The 15,159-nt window shown below is 51.1% G+C and overlaps 1 protein-coding gene across 6 annotated transcripts in view; it reads left to right on the top strand.

The window, feature by feature from the left end:
• ccser2a (coiled-coil serine-rich protein 2a) overlaps nt 1-15,159 on the top strand; it is an 883,756-nt gene that overhangs the window by 846,493 nt on the left and 22,104 nt on the right. Inside the window, exon 12 of one of the 6 annotated variants that reach the window (XM_072491380.1) lies at nt 7,531-7,570. The exons of the other annotated variants lie outside the window; for them this stretch is intronic. Coding sequence (XP_072347481.1) covers nt 7,531-7,570 — 40 coding nt within the window. The remainder of the gene's footprint in view (nt 1-7,530; nt 7,571-15,159) is intronic. 6 annotated transcript variants of the gene reach the window in all.

Raw genomic sequence — 15,159 nt, 5'->3', positions numbered from 1 at the left:
ACCATATTTACTACACTTCAAAGTGAAGTGCTTTGAGGCATTCCTGAGGGATATGATGAGATTCTGTATGAGTGGAAGTCTGAATGGAATGCTTCCCAAATTGCCAATGATTTCAGATTGCCATCACCGTGAAGGCGATAGCGTAATGGTATTGTCACTAGTGATCCTCAGGTTCCAATCCCACCTTGGCAGATGGTGAAATTTGAATACAGGAAAAATCTGGGAAGAAAAAGTCTAATCATGAGACCATTGTCGATGGTCATTAAAACCCATCTGGTTCACTAAACAAAGAACAAAGAACAAAGAAAAGTACAGCACAGGAACAGGCCCTTCGGCCCTCCAAGCCCGTGCCGACCGTGCTGCCCGACTAAACTACAATCTTCTACACTTCCTGGGTCCGTATCCTTCTATTCCCATCCTATTCATGTATTTGTCAAGATGCCCCTTAAACGTCACTATCGTCCCTGCTTCCACCCCCTCCTCCGGCAGCGAGTTCCAGGCACCCACTACCCTCTTTGTGTAAAAAAATTGCCTCGTACATCTACTCCAAACCTTGCCCCTCTCACCTTAAACCTACGCCCCCTAGTAATTGACCTCTCTACCCCGGGGAAAAGCCTCTGACTATCCACTCTGTCTATGCCCCTCATAATTTTGTATACCTCTATCAGGTCGCCCCTCAACCTCTGTCGTTCCAGTGAGAACAAACTGAGTCTGTTCAATTGCTCCTCATAGCTAATGCCCTCCATACCAGGCAACATCCTGGTAAATCTCTTCTGCACCCTCTCTAAAGCCTCCACATCCTTCTGGTAGTGTGGCGACCAGAATTTGCACCGGCTCTTGGAAAGAGCACCCTACCCAAGCCCACACCTCCACCCAATCCCCATAACCCCACCCAACACTAAGGGCAATTTTGGACACTAAGGACAATTTATCGCGGCCAATCCACCTCACCCGCACATCTTTGGACTGTGGGAGGAACCCGGAGCACCCGGAGGAAACCCACGCACACACGGGGAGAACGTGCAGCCTCCGCACAGACAGCGACCCAAGCCGGGAATCGAGCCCGGGGCCCTGGAGCTGTGAAGCAATTGTGCTATCCACTGTGCTGCCCTTCCCAACCCCCTCAGCTCTGGGATTAACTGAGTGAATCTCCTCTGCACACCCTCCAGCGCCAGTACGTCCTTTCTCAGGTAAGGAGACCAAAACTGAACACAATACTCCAGGTGTGGCCTCACTAACACTTTACACAGTTGCAGCATAACCTCCCTAGTCTTAAACCCCATCCCTCTAGCAATGAAGGACTGAAACTCCATTTGCCGTCTTAATCACCTGCTGCACCTGCAAACCAATGTTTCTTCCGACTCGTGCACTAGCACACCCAGGTCTCTCTGCACAGCAGCATGTTTTAATATTTTACCATTTAGATAATAATCCCTTTTGCTGTTATTCCTACCAAAATGGATAACCTCACATTTCTCAACATTGTGTTCCATCTCCAACAGGAAGGTGCCTTACACTTACTACAACATCAGAATATCTTCACCATCACACAAGAAAATAACTTGCAATTACCCCTTAAATAACGGGGCCACACTAAAACCCTTAACTGCTATCTTAACTTACACTCGGTGCCGCACGGGAAGTGTGCGGAACACCGAGTGCGGGGATCGAGGGTCCCCCCCGCGCTTCCCTCCAAAACCCGGTGCCTCGCCTTTATAAAACCTCACTGGTGTGTGTGTGATAAATATCCCTGAGTGTGACTGTGTGTGTGTGGGGGGTGGGAGTGATGAATATCCCTGAGTGTGACTGTGTGTGTGGGGGGGTGGGAGTGATGAATATCCCTGAGTGTGACTGTGTGTGTGGGGGGGGGGTGATGAATATGCCTGAGTGTGACGGTGTGTGTGTGGGGGGTGGGAGTGATGAATATCCCTGAGTGTAATGTGTGTGTGGGTGGGAGTGATGAATATCCCTGAGTGCGACTGTGTGTGTGAGTGATGAATATCCCGGAGTGTGACTGTGTGTGGGGGGGGGGGGAGTGATGAATATCCCTGAGTGTGACTGTGTGTGTGTGTGGGAGTGATGAATATCCCTGAGTGTGACTGTGTGTGTGGGGGATGGGAGTGATGAATATCCCTGAGTGTGACTGTGTGTGTGTGGGGTGGGAGCGATGAATATCCCTGAGTGTGACTGCGTGTGTGTGGGGAGTGGGAGTGATGAATATCCCTGAGTGTAATGTGTGTGTGGGTGGCAGTGATGAATATCCCTGAGTGTGACTGTGTGTGTGGGGGATGGGAGTGATGAATATCCCTGAGTGTGACTGTGTGTGTGTGGGGTGGGAGCGATGAATATCCCTGAGTGTGACTGCGTGTGTGTGGGGAGTGGGAGTGATGAATATCCCTGAGTAATGTGTGTGTGGGTGGCAGTGATGAATATCCCTGAGTGTGACTGTGTGTGTGAGTGATGAATATCCCGGAGTGTGACTGTGTGGGGGGGGGGGGGGGAGTGATGAATATCCCTGAGTGTGACTGTGTGTGTGTGGGAGTTAGGAATATCCCTGAGTGTGACTGTGTGTGTGTGTGGGGGGTGGGAGTGATGAATATCCCTGAGTGTGACTGTGTGGGGTGGGAGCGATGAATATCCCTGAGTGTGACTGCATGTGTGTGGGGGATGGGAGTGATGAATATCCCTGAGTGTGACTGCGTGTGTGTGGGGAGTGGGAGTGATGAATATCCCTGAGTGTAATGTGTGTGTGGGTAGCAGTGATGAATATCCCTGAGTGTGACTGTGTGTGGGGGGGATGGGAGTGATGTATATCCCTGAGTGTAATGTGTGTGTGGGTGGCAGTGATGAATATCCCTGAGTGTGACTGTGTGTGTGAGTGATGAATATCCCGGAGTGTGACTGTGTGTGGGGGGGGGGGGAGTGATGAATATCCCTGAGTGTGACTGTGTGTGTGTGGGAGTTAGGAATATCCCTGAGTGTGACTGTGTGTGTGTGGGGGGTGGGAGTGATGAATATCCCTGAGTGTGACTGTGTGGGGTGGGAGTGATGAATATCCCTGAGTGTGACTGCATGTGTGTGGGGGGGGGAGTGATGAATATCCCTGAGTGTGACTACGTGTGTGTGTGGGAGTGATGAATATTCCTTTGTGTGACTGTGTGTATGGGGTGGGAGTGATGAATATCCCTGAGTGTGACTGTATGTGTGTGGGTGTGATGAATATCCCTGAGTGTGACTGTGTGGGTGGGAGTGATGAATATCCCTGAGTGTGACTGTGTGTATGTGTGGGGGGGGGGGTGGGTGTGATGAATATCCCTGAGTGTAACTGTGTGTGTGTGGGAGTGATGAATATCCCTGTGTGACTGTGTGTGTGGGGGGGGGGGAGTGATGAATATCCTTGAGTGTGACTACGTGTGTGTGTGATGAATATTCCTTTGTGTGACTGTGTGTGGGGGTGGGAGTGATGAATATCCCTGAGTGTGACTGTGTGGGTGGGAGTGATGAATATCCCTGTGTGTGTGTGGGGAGGGGGGGAAGTGATGAATATCCCTGTGTGTGGGGGGGGAAGTGATGAATATCCCTGAGTGTGACTGTGTGTGAGGGGGGGAAGTGATGAATATCCCTGAGTGTGACTGTGTGTGTGTGTGGGGGGGGGGGGGGGTGATGAATATCCCTGAGTGTGACTGTGTGTGGGGGGGAGTGATGAATATCCCTGAGTGTGTGGGGGGTGGGAGTGATGAATATCCCTGAGTGTGTGGGGGGGTGGGAGTGCTGAATATCCCTGAGTGTGAGTCAGGTCTGGAGGCTGAGACCTGCTGGAGCGACTTCCGGGCCAGCAGGTGGCGGGGCAGCCGGCGGAGCGGGCGCCCTGACGTCACAAAGGGACGGGAGAGGCGACGTCGTGACCTCACACGGGTCCAGAGCGACGCCCTGACGTCACAAGGGGACCAGAGAGAGGGGGGACGCCGTGACGTTGCCTAATCGCGAGCGACGCCCTGACGTCACAAAGGGAGCGAGCCGACGTCCCCGGTCGACGCAGTGACCTCACAGGTCGGACGGAGAGCACCTGCGTCACCGCGTCGTGCCGACGCCCTAACGTCACCCAAAAGGGAGGGCCTTCCCGTCGAGGGGGGAGCGCAGGCGCTGCGGCGGGTGAGCGGAGCCCCTTTTTTTTTATTTATCCTTTACTCTCGGTCTCTCTCTCTCTCTCTCTCCGTCCTCTTTTCACCCGCCCATGGAGACCCTCCCTCCTTCCGCCTCCAACCCTCACCCTCATCTCGTCCTCACCCTCCTCCTCCTGCCTCCCTCTGGCTAATGTCCTTTAGGGAAGGAAATCTGCCATCCTTACCCGGTCTGGCCTCCACGTGACTCCAGACCCACAGCAATGTAGTTGACTGTGCCCTGATATGGCCGAGCAAGCCACTGAGTTCAAGGGCAATTAGAAATGGACAATAAATGCTGGCCCAGCGAGCGACGCCCACATCCCATGACTAAAACAAATCTAACTTTTGATTGTTGCAAGAGTAGTCATAGGTGATGTTGTCATTCAACCAATTTCACAGTGACTTAAAATCTGGGTGGATTGATTAAAAGAGTACCAATAGTGAATGGTTTGCAGGGTTTATTTACCAGATAATGGCGCCATGTGAGGAACCGAGACTGAAGGGAGAGAATTTCCACTCTGAATCATTCAGAAACTAGTTCAACACAATTTAGAGGAGAGGTTGTGGTGCAAGCTCGGAACCAGCTTTTGGCTGTGATTAATGAATAACTTGGAAAAGGGGTGTAAATAGTACATTTAATAAATTTCTGGTATTCATTTAAGTGGAGTCAATTGGATATTAATGTAAAATGTTTTGAGGAATGAGGAACATGCTTAAGAGGAGTGTCCAATGCTAGCTTTCTCCTCCAATGACATTGGTTGTCATGTTTCGTAATGTGACTTATCCATTGGCCAATGATTGTGAAGTTATAAAGCAACATTCCAATGCCGGTGATCTCCACAGCAATACTCCGAAAACACAAATAAAATGTCTCAGTTAATCCTTCCCCCTAGTCAAGTCTTAAGGAAAAACATCTGAAGTAACTTCACTTCCGAAGTGGTCAAGGTGAGTGAGACCATGAAATCCTGGGTCATTCCACATTGTAGATCTGGAGGCAGCAGGATCTATTCACAGTGAAGATCTGGAGATACCTGGGTCTATTCACACTGAGGGTGGATGTAGCTGGGTCTGTCCACACTGAGGGTGGAGGTAGCTGGGTCTGTCCACACTGAGGGTGGAGGTAGCTGGGTCTGTCCACACTGAGGGTGGAGGTAGCTGGGTCTATCCACACTGAGGGTGGAGGTAGCTGGGTCTGTCCACACTGAGGGTGGAGGTAGCTGGGTCTGTCCACACTGAGGGTGGAGGTAGCTGGGTCTGTCCACACTGAGGGTGGAGGTAGCTGGGTCTATCCACACTGAGGGTGGAGGTAGCTGGGTCTGTCCACACTGAGGGTGGAGGTAGCTGGGTCTATTCACAGAGGGTGGGGGTAGCTGGGTCTATTCACACTGAGGGTGGGGGTAGCTGGGTCTGTCCACACTGAGGGTGGGGGTGGCTGGGTCTGTCCACACTGACGGTGGAGGTAGCTGGGTCTGTCCACACTGAGGGTGGAGGTAGCTGGGTCTATCCACACTGAGGGTGCGGGTAGCTGGGTCTGTCCACACTGAGGGTGGAGGTAGCTGGGTCTGTCCACACTGAGGGTGGAGGTAGCTGGGTCTATCCACACTGAGGGTGGGGGTAGCTGGGTCTGTCCACACTGAGGGTGGGGTGGCTGGGTCTGTCCACACTGACGGTGGAGGTAGCTGGGTCTGTCCACACTGAGGGTGGAGGTAGCTGGGTCTATCCACACTGAGGGTGGGGGTGGCTGGGTCTGTCCACACTGAGGGTGGAGGTAGCTGGGTCTGTCCACACTGAGGGTGGAGGTAGCTGGGTCTATCCACACTGAGGGTGGAGGTAGCTGGGTCTATTCACACTGAGGGTGGAGGTAGCTGGGTCTGTCCACACTGAGGGTGGGGGTGGCTGGGTCTGTCCACACTGAGGGTGGAGGTAGCTGGGTCTATTCACACTGAGGGTGGAGGTAGCTGGGTCTGTCCACACTGAGGGTGGAGGTAGCTGGGTCTGTCCACACTGAGGGTGGAGGTAGCTGGGTCTATCCACACTGAGGGTGGGGGTGGCTGGGTCTGTCCACACTGAGGGTGGAGGTAGCTGGGTCTGTCCACACTGAGGGTGGAGGTAGCTGGGTCTATCCACACTGAGGGTGGAGGTAGCTGGGTCTATTCACACTGAGGGTGGAGGTAGCTGGGTCTGTCCACACTGAGGGTGGGGGTGGCTGGGTCTGTCCACACTGAGGGTGGAGGTAGCTGGGTCTATTCACACTGAGGGTGGAGGTAGCTGGGTCTGTCCACACTGAGGGTGGAGGTAGCTGGGTCTATCCACACTGAGGGTGGGGGTGGCTGGGTCTGTCCACACTGAGGGTGGAGGTAGCTGGGTCTGTCCACACTGAGGGTGGAGGTAGCTGGGTCTATCCACACTGAGGGTGGGGGTGGCTGGGTCTGTCCACACTGAGGGTGGAGGTAGCTGGGTCTGTCCACACTGAGGGTGGAGGTAGCTGGGTCTATCCACACTGAGGGTGGAGGTAGCTGGGTCTATCCACACTGAGGGTGGGGGTGGCTGGGTCTGTCCACACTGAGGGTGGAGGTAGCTGGGTCTGTCCACACTGAGGGTGGAGGTAGCTGGGTCTGTCCACACTGAGGGTGGAGGTAGCTGGGTCTGTCCACACTGAGGGTGGAGGTAGCTGGGTCTATTCACACTGAGGGTGGAGGTAGCTGGGTCTGTCCACACTGAGGGTGGAGGTAGCTGGGTCTGTCCACACTGAGGGTGGGGGTAGAGGACTACGATGTGCTTTGCTTTTATGAATGTTAACAGTAATTATTGTGTGTTACAAGTTAAAGTAATGCTCCCGTGATCCACCTTCTGGACAATGTGGGAGGTTAGTGCATTTTGAAACAGTTATTGACTGAATTGAACACAATGGCATGAGGCCTGTGCAATAATACATTGTCCAGGGTGTTTCACTCCAACACAGTGACCCTTACACAAGGGATCTCTGTACTGAGGAGAATATTTTACAGAGCAAAAAACTACAAAGTAAGTGGTGGTATAAATGTTCATAGTGCGTTAGACAGGTGACCTCCGTACAGTAATAGGGGAGCTTGGAATACCATACAGCATCACACAATGAGCTCTACATATTGAGCAGTACACTACATCGGGGCACCATACAACACTGTGTTATCAGGTGATAAATACAAACCCTTTGTGAAAGTTTTGCTTTTGAAATGGAAATTCTCTAGGTTAAAAGGTCAGTTAGGATTTTTTGGTAATTGCAATGTTATCCAATGCTCTATGATTAATACAATTCATCATTTGTGATGTCACCTCCCATGTCCTTGTCTTTTTCTGTCTCTCCCTTTTCATTGGCTGATGCAAGGAGTTGAGGATGTTGTCCATTACTTCTATGATAAGGCGTGGTATGGTACAATGCAATATAATCACTACTGGCTGCATGCTGCATGTGTGGATCAACCCTGCATGCACAAACCTATGTGCCACTTGGTAGCTGTTTGATGAAATGGCTGGATTCACATGTATAATACATACCCGTATGTACTGGCTGAAATTCACTGCGCGAAATGACCTGCTACAGCAGATTCTACATTATAACACAATATAATCAGACCCAACAACTAATGCAGAAAAATCACATCAGAGCACTTCAAAAAGAAGCAATTGACAGATAAAATCAAATGTATTAATGTGCATCATACCCACTATCGCGCAGTGAATTAAGGCAGCAATTTAATGTCTTAACCACACATGTTTTGTGCTGTTTATGATAATATATGATTTCCTCAACTGAATCATCTTATCATTTAATATGTTTGGCTATAGAATATGTACAGATAGTGAGCCTATGTAATAGTCAACGTTCCTTCCTCTTCTGATCCATTTGGAGTCTTCATCCCTTGCTTCATCCCAAGAAAATCCATAGCACAGGACAAAGCACAGAGGATAACTTCACAAAGCTGTTAAGAATCTAGGTGGATATATTTCAAGAGGTGAATCTAAAAGGCATTTTGGGCTATTTTTGTTGCCTTTGATCAGATGGTGGCATAGATTACCCACCTGTCATAGATTTTCATTTCTGTTGATTTGAATGGAAATGGGAATCGATCAGGAAGTTTCTTTACAGGCTGAAATCCAGCCACTCATTAATCTCCCAAATGTGAAGATGAAAATTCACCAATTGAAGAAGTCCGAGTGGAGTCTGGAATATTTTCTCCAGGAAGCTACAGACTCCTATTCGGTCAGAAAATGATTATGGCAAATTCATCAAGTTTAATTTCTTTTAAATCTAAACCTTGCCTCCATAAGAATGAAGTTTTTTTGTAACTGCCTTGATTGTGTCATGAATAAGATTTGACGATTTTATGCTTCCCACTGGAGACAGTTGATGGCACAGAAGCCAATACAGGTTAATGCCAAATTGTTCTTCATGTCATGTTTGGTGAAGACTATATCTCTGTCCTCATGGTAAACACACCATCATTCACCCACAGTTATTCAGCAGAGGCACACTGCTCTCTTTCTCTCCCTCTCTCAGGTTTGTGTCTCATCAAAGTTCAGTGTTAAAGTAATTATAAGTATGAACAGCACTGAGCCTTCCCCAAAGACAGAATGTAGCTGCACTGCTTAACTTATTTACTAAACAGCATGTTAAACAAGCGTCTTATTGATTTGCACCAACACCTGTGGGCCATTCCGAAACATTCTCATCTGTTTCTTTTTCCCTCTCCTCCTGTTGCACTATCAGAATCACACCCTCCATTTCCCTCTCCTCCTGTTGCGCTGTCAGTGTCACGCCCTCCATTTCCCTCTCCTCCTGTTGCGCTGTCAGTGTCACGCCCTCCATTTCCCTCTCCTCCTGTTGCACTGTCAGAGTCACGCCCTCCATTTCCCTCTCCTCCTGTTGCGCTGTCAGTGTCACGCCCTCCATTTCCCTCTCCTCCTGTTGCGCTGTCAGTGTCACGCCCTCCATTTCCCTCTCCTCCTGTTGCACTGTCAGAGTCACGCCCTCCATTTCCCTCTCCTCCTGTTGCACTGTCAGTGTCACGCCCTCCATTTCCCTCTCCTCCTGTTGCGCTGTCAGAGTCACGCCCTCCATTTCCCTCTCCTCCTGTTGCACTGTCAGAGTCACACCCTCCATTTCCCACTCCTCCTGTTGCACTGTCAGAGTCACGCCCTCCATTTCCCACTCCTCCTGTTGCACTGTCAGAGTCACGCCCTCCATTTCCCTCTCCTCCTGTTGCACTGTCAGTGTCACGCCCTCCATTTCCCACTCCTCCTGTTGCACTGTCAGAGTCACGCCCTCCATTTCCCTCTCCTCCTGTTGCACTGTCAGAGTCACGCCCTCCATTTCCCTCTCCTCCTGTTGCACTGTCAGTGTCACGCCCTCCATTTCCCTCTCCTCCTGTTGCACTGTCAGAGTCACGCCCTCCATTTCCCAGTTCCATTTCCCTCTCCTCCTGTTGCGCTGTCAGAGTCACACCCTCCATTTCCCTCTCCTCCTGTTGCACTGTCAGTGTCACGCCCTCCATTTCCCTCTCCTCCTGTTGCACTGTCAGTGTCACGCCCTCCATTTCCCACTCCTCCTGTTGCACTGTCAGAGTCACGCCCTCCATTTCCCACTCCTCCTGTTGCACTGTCAGTGTCACGCCCTCCATTTCCCTCTCCTCCTGTTGCACTGTCAGAGTCACGCCCTCCATTTCCCTCTCCTCCTGTTGCACTGTCAGAGTCACACCCTCCATTTCCCTCTCCTCCTGTTGCACTGTCAGAGTCACGCCCTCCATTTCCCTCTCCTCCTGTTGCACTGTCAGAGTCACGCCCTCCATTTCCCTCTCCTCCTGTTGCGCTGTCAGAGTCACACCCTCCATTTCCCTCTCCTCCTGTTGCACTGTCAGTGTCACGCCCTCCATTTCCCTCTCCTCCTGTTGCACTGTCAGTGTCACGCCCTCCATTTCCCACTCCTCCTGTTGCACTGTCAGTGTCACGCCCTCCATTTCCCTCTCCTCCTGTTGCACTGTCAGAGTCACGCCCTCCATTTCCCACTCCTCCTGTTGCACTGTCAGAGTCACGCCCTCCATTTCCCACTCCTCCTGTTGCACTGTCAGTGTCACGCCCTCCATTTCCCTCTCCTCCTGTTACGCTGTCAGAGTCACGCCCTCCATTTCCCTCTCCTCCTGTTGCACTGTCAGAGTCACGCCCTCCATTTCCCTCTCCTCCTGTTGCGCTGTCAGTGTCACGCCCTCCATTTCCCTCTCCTCCTGTTGCGCTGTCAGTGTCACGCCCTCCATTTCCCTCTCCTCCTGTTGCGCTGTCAGAGTCACGCCCTCCATTTCCCTCTCCTCCTGTTGCACTGTCAGAGTCACGCCCTCCATTTCCCTCTCCTCCTGTTGCACTGTCAGTGTCACGCCCTCCATTTCCCAGTTCCATTTCCCACTCCTCCTGTTGCACTGTCAGAGTCACGCCCTCCATTTCCCACTCCTGTTGCACTGTCAGAGTCACGTCCTCCATTTCCCTCTCCTCCTGTTGCACTGTCAGAGTCACGCCCTCCATTTCCCTCTCCTCCTGTTGCACTGTCAGTGTCACGCCCTCCATTTCCCACTCCTCCTGGTGCACTGTCAGAGTCACGCCCTCCATTTCCCAGTTCCATTTCCCTCTCCTCCTGTTGCACTGTCAGAGTCACGCCCTCCATTTCCCACTCCTCCTGTTGCACTGTCAGAGTCACGCCCTCCATTTCCCTCTCCTCCTGTTGCACTGTCAGAGTCACGCCCTCCATTTCCCTCTCCTCCTGTTGCACTGTCAGTGTCACGCCCTCCATTTCCCTCTCCTCCTGTTGCACTGTCAGTGTCACGCCCTCCATTTCCCTCTCCTCCTGTTGCGCTGTCAGAGTCACACCCTCCATTTCCCTCTCCTCCTGTTGCACTGTCAGAGTCACGCCCTCCATTTCCCACTCCTCCTGTTGCACTGTCAGAGTCACGCCCTCCATTTCCCTCTCCTCCTGTTGCACTGTCAGAGTCACGCCCTCCATTTCCCTCTCCTCCTGTTGCACTGTCAGAGTCACGCCCTCCATTTCCCACTCCTCCTGTTGCACTGTCAGAGTCACGCCCTCCATTTCCCTCTCCTCCTGTTGCGCTGTCAGAGTCACACCCTCCATTTCCCTCTCCTCCTGTTGCACTGTCAGTGTCACGCCCTCCATTTCCCTCTCCTCCTGTTGCACTGTCAGTGTCACGCCCTCCATTTCCCAGTTCCATTTCCCTCTCCTCCTGTTGCGCTGTCAGAGTCACACCCTCCATTTCCCTCTCCTCCTGTTGCACTGTCAGTGTCACGCCCTCCATTTCCCTCTCCTCCTGTTGCACTGTCAGTGTCACGCCCTCCATTTCCCACTCCTCCTGTTGCACTGTCAGTGTCACGCCCTCCATTTCCCACTCCTCCTGTTGCACTGTCAGTGTCACGCCCTCCATTTCCCTCTCCTCCTGTTGCACTGTCAGAGTCACGCCCTCCATTTCCCCCTCCTCCTGTTGCACTGTCAGAGTCACACCCTCCATTTCCCTCTCCTCCTGTTGCACTGTCAGAGTCACGCCCTCCATTTCCCTCTCCTCCTGTTGCACTGTCAGAGTCACGCCCTCCATTTCCCTCTCCTCCTGTTGCGCTGTCAGAGTCACACCCTCCATTTCCCTCTCCTCCTGTTGCACTGTCAGTGTCACGCCCTCCATTTCCCTCTCCTCCTGTTGCACTGTCAGTGTCACGCCCTCCATTTCCCACTCCTCCTGTTGCACTGTCAGAGTCACGCCCTCCATTTCCCTCTCCTCCTGTTGCGCTGTCAGAGTCACACCCTCCATTTCCCTCTCCTCCTGTTGCACTGTCAGTGTCACGCCCTCCATTTCCCACTCCTCCTGTTGCACTGTCAGTGTCACGCCCTCCATTTCCCACTCCTCCTGTTGCACTGTCAGTGTCACGCCCTCCATTTCCCTCTCCTCCTGTTGCACTGTCAGAGTCACGCCCTCCATTTCCCTCTCCTCCTGTTGCACTGTCAGAGTCACACCCTCCATTTCCCTCTCCTCCTGTTGCACTGTCAGAGTCACGCCCTCCATTTCCCTCTCCTCCTGTTGCACTGTCAGAGTCACGCCCTCCATTTCCCTCTCCTCCTGTTGCGCTGTCAGAGTCACACCCTCCATTTCCCTCTCCTCCTGTTGCACTGTCAGTGTCACGCCCTCCATTTCCCTCTCCTCCTGTTGCACTGTCAGTGTCACGCCCTCCATTTCCCACTCCTCCTGTTGCACTGTCAGTGTCACGCCCTCCATTTCCCTCTCCTCCTGTTGCACTGTCAGAGTCACGCCCTCCATTTCCCTCTCCTCCTGTTGCGCTGTCAGAGTCACGCCCTCCATTTCCCACTCCTCCTGTTGCACTGTCAGAGTCACGCCCTCCATTTCCCTCTCCTCCTGTTGCACTGTCAGTGTCACGCCCTCCATTTCCCTCTCCTCCTGTTGCACTGTCAGAGTCACGCCCTCCATTTCCCTCTCCTCCTGTTGCGCTGTCAGAGTCACACCCTCCATTTCCCTCTCCTCCTGTTGCACTGTCAGTGTCACGCCCTCCATTTCCCTCTCCTCCTGTTGCACTGTCAGTGTCACGCCCTCCATTTCCCACTCCTCCTGTTGCACTGTCAGTGTCACGCCCTCCATTTCCCTCTCCTCCTGTTGCACTGTCAGTGTCACGCCCTCCATTTCCCTCTCCTCCTGTTGCACTGTCAGAGTCACGCCCTCCATTTCCCACTCCTCGTGTTGCACTGTCAGTGTCACGCCCTCCATTTCCCACTCCTCGTGTTGCACTGTCAGTGTCACGCCCTCCATTTCCCAGTTCCATTTCCCTCTCCTCCTGTTGCACTGTCAGTGTCACGCCCTCCATTTCCCTCTCCTCCTGTTGCACTGTCAGAGTCACACCCTCCATTTCCCTCCTCCTGTTGCACTGTCAGTGTCACACCCTCCATTTCCCCCCTCCTGTTGCACTGTCAGTGTCACGCCCTCCATTTCCCAGTTCCATTTCCCACTCCTCCTGTTGCACTGTCAGAGTCACGCCCTCCATTTCCCTCTCCTCCTGTTGCACTGTCAGTGTCACGCCCTCCATTTCCCTCTCCTCCTGTTGCACTGTCAGAGTCACGCCCTCCATTTCCCTCTCCTCCTGTTGCACTGTCAGAGTCACGCCCTCCATGTCCCAGTTCACATCATCAACCTTTGTGTTATTCACTCACTCACCTCCTTGCATTCCACCTCTTCACTTTCCTTTTCTTGTTTCCTCCTCACCCCACTGCCTTCCACCCCCCACCACAATTCTTTCAGACGTTTTGTTGTCCAAAGAACCTTCTCCATTAATGGTGTATCCTCTTTTGAAGGATTGGGGTCCAGACCAAAAGTCCTGAGTGGGTTTCCGGAATACTGGTTAAAAGGAAACGCTTGCAGCATGTCCGCTCCCTGCGGAAAGAACAGGGAAGAGTTTTCTTTCCTCCCTCATTTTCCAAAGGGTGTGTATGGGAAACTTGCTCCTAGTGTCTAGTCCAGTAACTAGCAACGTCTTTACCTCAGAGTTGCTGCCTCCCTACAGAGATTGAAATCGGGAACTGGCAATTTATGAAATTGAACATCGATATGGTCCAAAAATAATAGTTCACTTTCACCAGCTGCATGTCAGTCAGTATGGATCAGAAAGAAATCACAGCAAATATGAAAATCCAAACTGTTTGTAAAGCCTCCTGAAACCTTCATTATAACAGAGCAGACATCAAACGGACAAATCCATCTTTCCTCTTTCATAAACAAACAAACCTGTGTGTTTCCAACATTCTCTGCTTTAATCCCACAAATACCAACTAACTAGGAGGGTATGTATGTGCACCGTAACCTCGGGGCAAAACACAACTGTTCCTGCGACATGTGGAGATCTTAAAAATCATCCAAACTCCATCCTTAATGGAACTAATGCAAAACAAACCTTTTCCTGAGCATGATGGGAGTTAGGCTGCATCTCATGAAATAGAGAACATTTAAAGGAACTATTTCCAATTATCAAAATAATTTGAGCTTCTAGTTGCTGATTTCAGAATTGATAAATATGCTTATTATTGGTCCGTATTTTGATTGTTGATATTGCCAGCACATCAGTATGATGAAAGTTAATTTGCCTATTTAAGCACCCTCACCTGGGGTTAGATCATTTTTAATACAACATAGTCTCCAGCCTTCACAGTTTAGTTTATAAAAGGCAGACATCTGTTTACTGAGTAGATTCATTTTCTCAATGCAGGGAGCTTCGTACCATTGAACAGTGGGGGCTCAACAGGCGGTTAATTTACTGGAATGGGTTCAGGATGGGCAGAGTACACCTGTCTGTTGGTTTAATTTCAGTATGTAAATGATAGTTTACATTGTCTCCTCTGTGATCCCATCCCTGTGCAGACCTTGTTAAAATCATTCTCTGGCAGCTCAAAGTCTGACAGCAGTGAACTTTACGCAAAAAGCAAATCGAGAATAACGGAATTTAAGCTAATTAAACAGTCTACATTTTATTGCCTTAATTGCTAATTTTCTAATAGATTCTGGGTGATTGGAATTGAACAGTTCAATGTGATTTTTTTAATAATACTGTGCAAAGTAGTTAGCACCCTCATGGAGAGACCGCATCCAAGCAAGGTGGTGTAGTTATAACTAGTGACAGTTATAACATTTATCTTCCAACATATTAATTGAAATTCTTCAAGCGTTTATCTCCATCAAATGTATTCCAGCCAGACACTCCTGAGAACACTGTAATTAAAAGGCAAGTTTCATCTCCACTAGGAAGCAGCTGGAATTCCAACATAGACACACTGGCCCAAATGACCCATACTCATTCGTGGTTGGGATTTTCCAGTGCTGCTCAAGGGGATGGAGTTTTGGCTGGAGTGCCAAGCTTTCCATTCTCGCTCGCAACAGGTCCCAGCACGGCGAGAGCGGAGAATCTCGCCCAA

The sequence above is a fragment of the Scyliorhinus torazame genome, chromosome 28 (assembly GCF_047496885.1).
Source record: "Scyliorhinus torazame isolate Kashiwa2021f chromosome 28, sScyTor2.1, whole genome shotgun sequence".
Lineage (NCBI taxonomy): Eukaryota > Metazoa > Chordata > Chondrichthyes > Carcharhiniformes > Scyliorhinidae > Scyliorhinus > Scyliorhinus torazame.
This window is presented reverse-complemented; position numbering and strand designations above follow the sequence as displayed.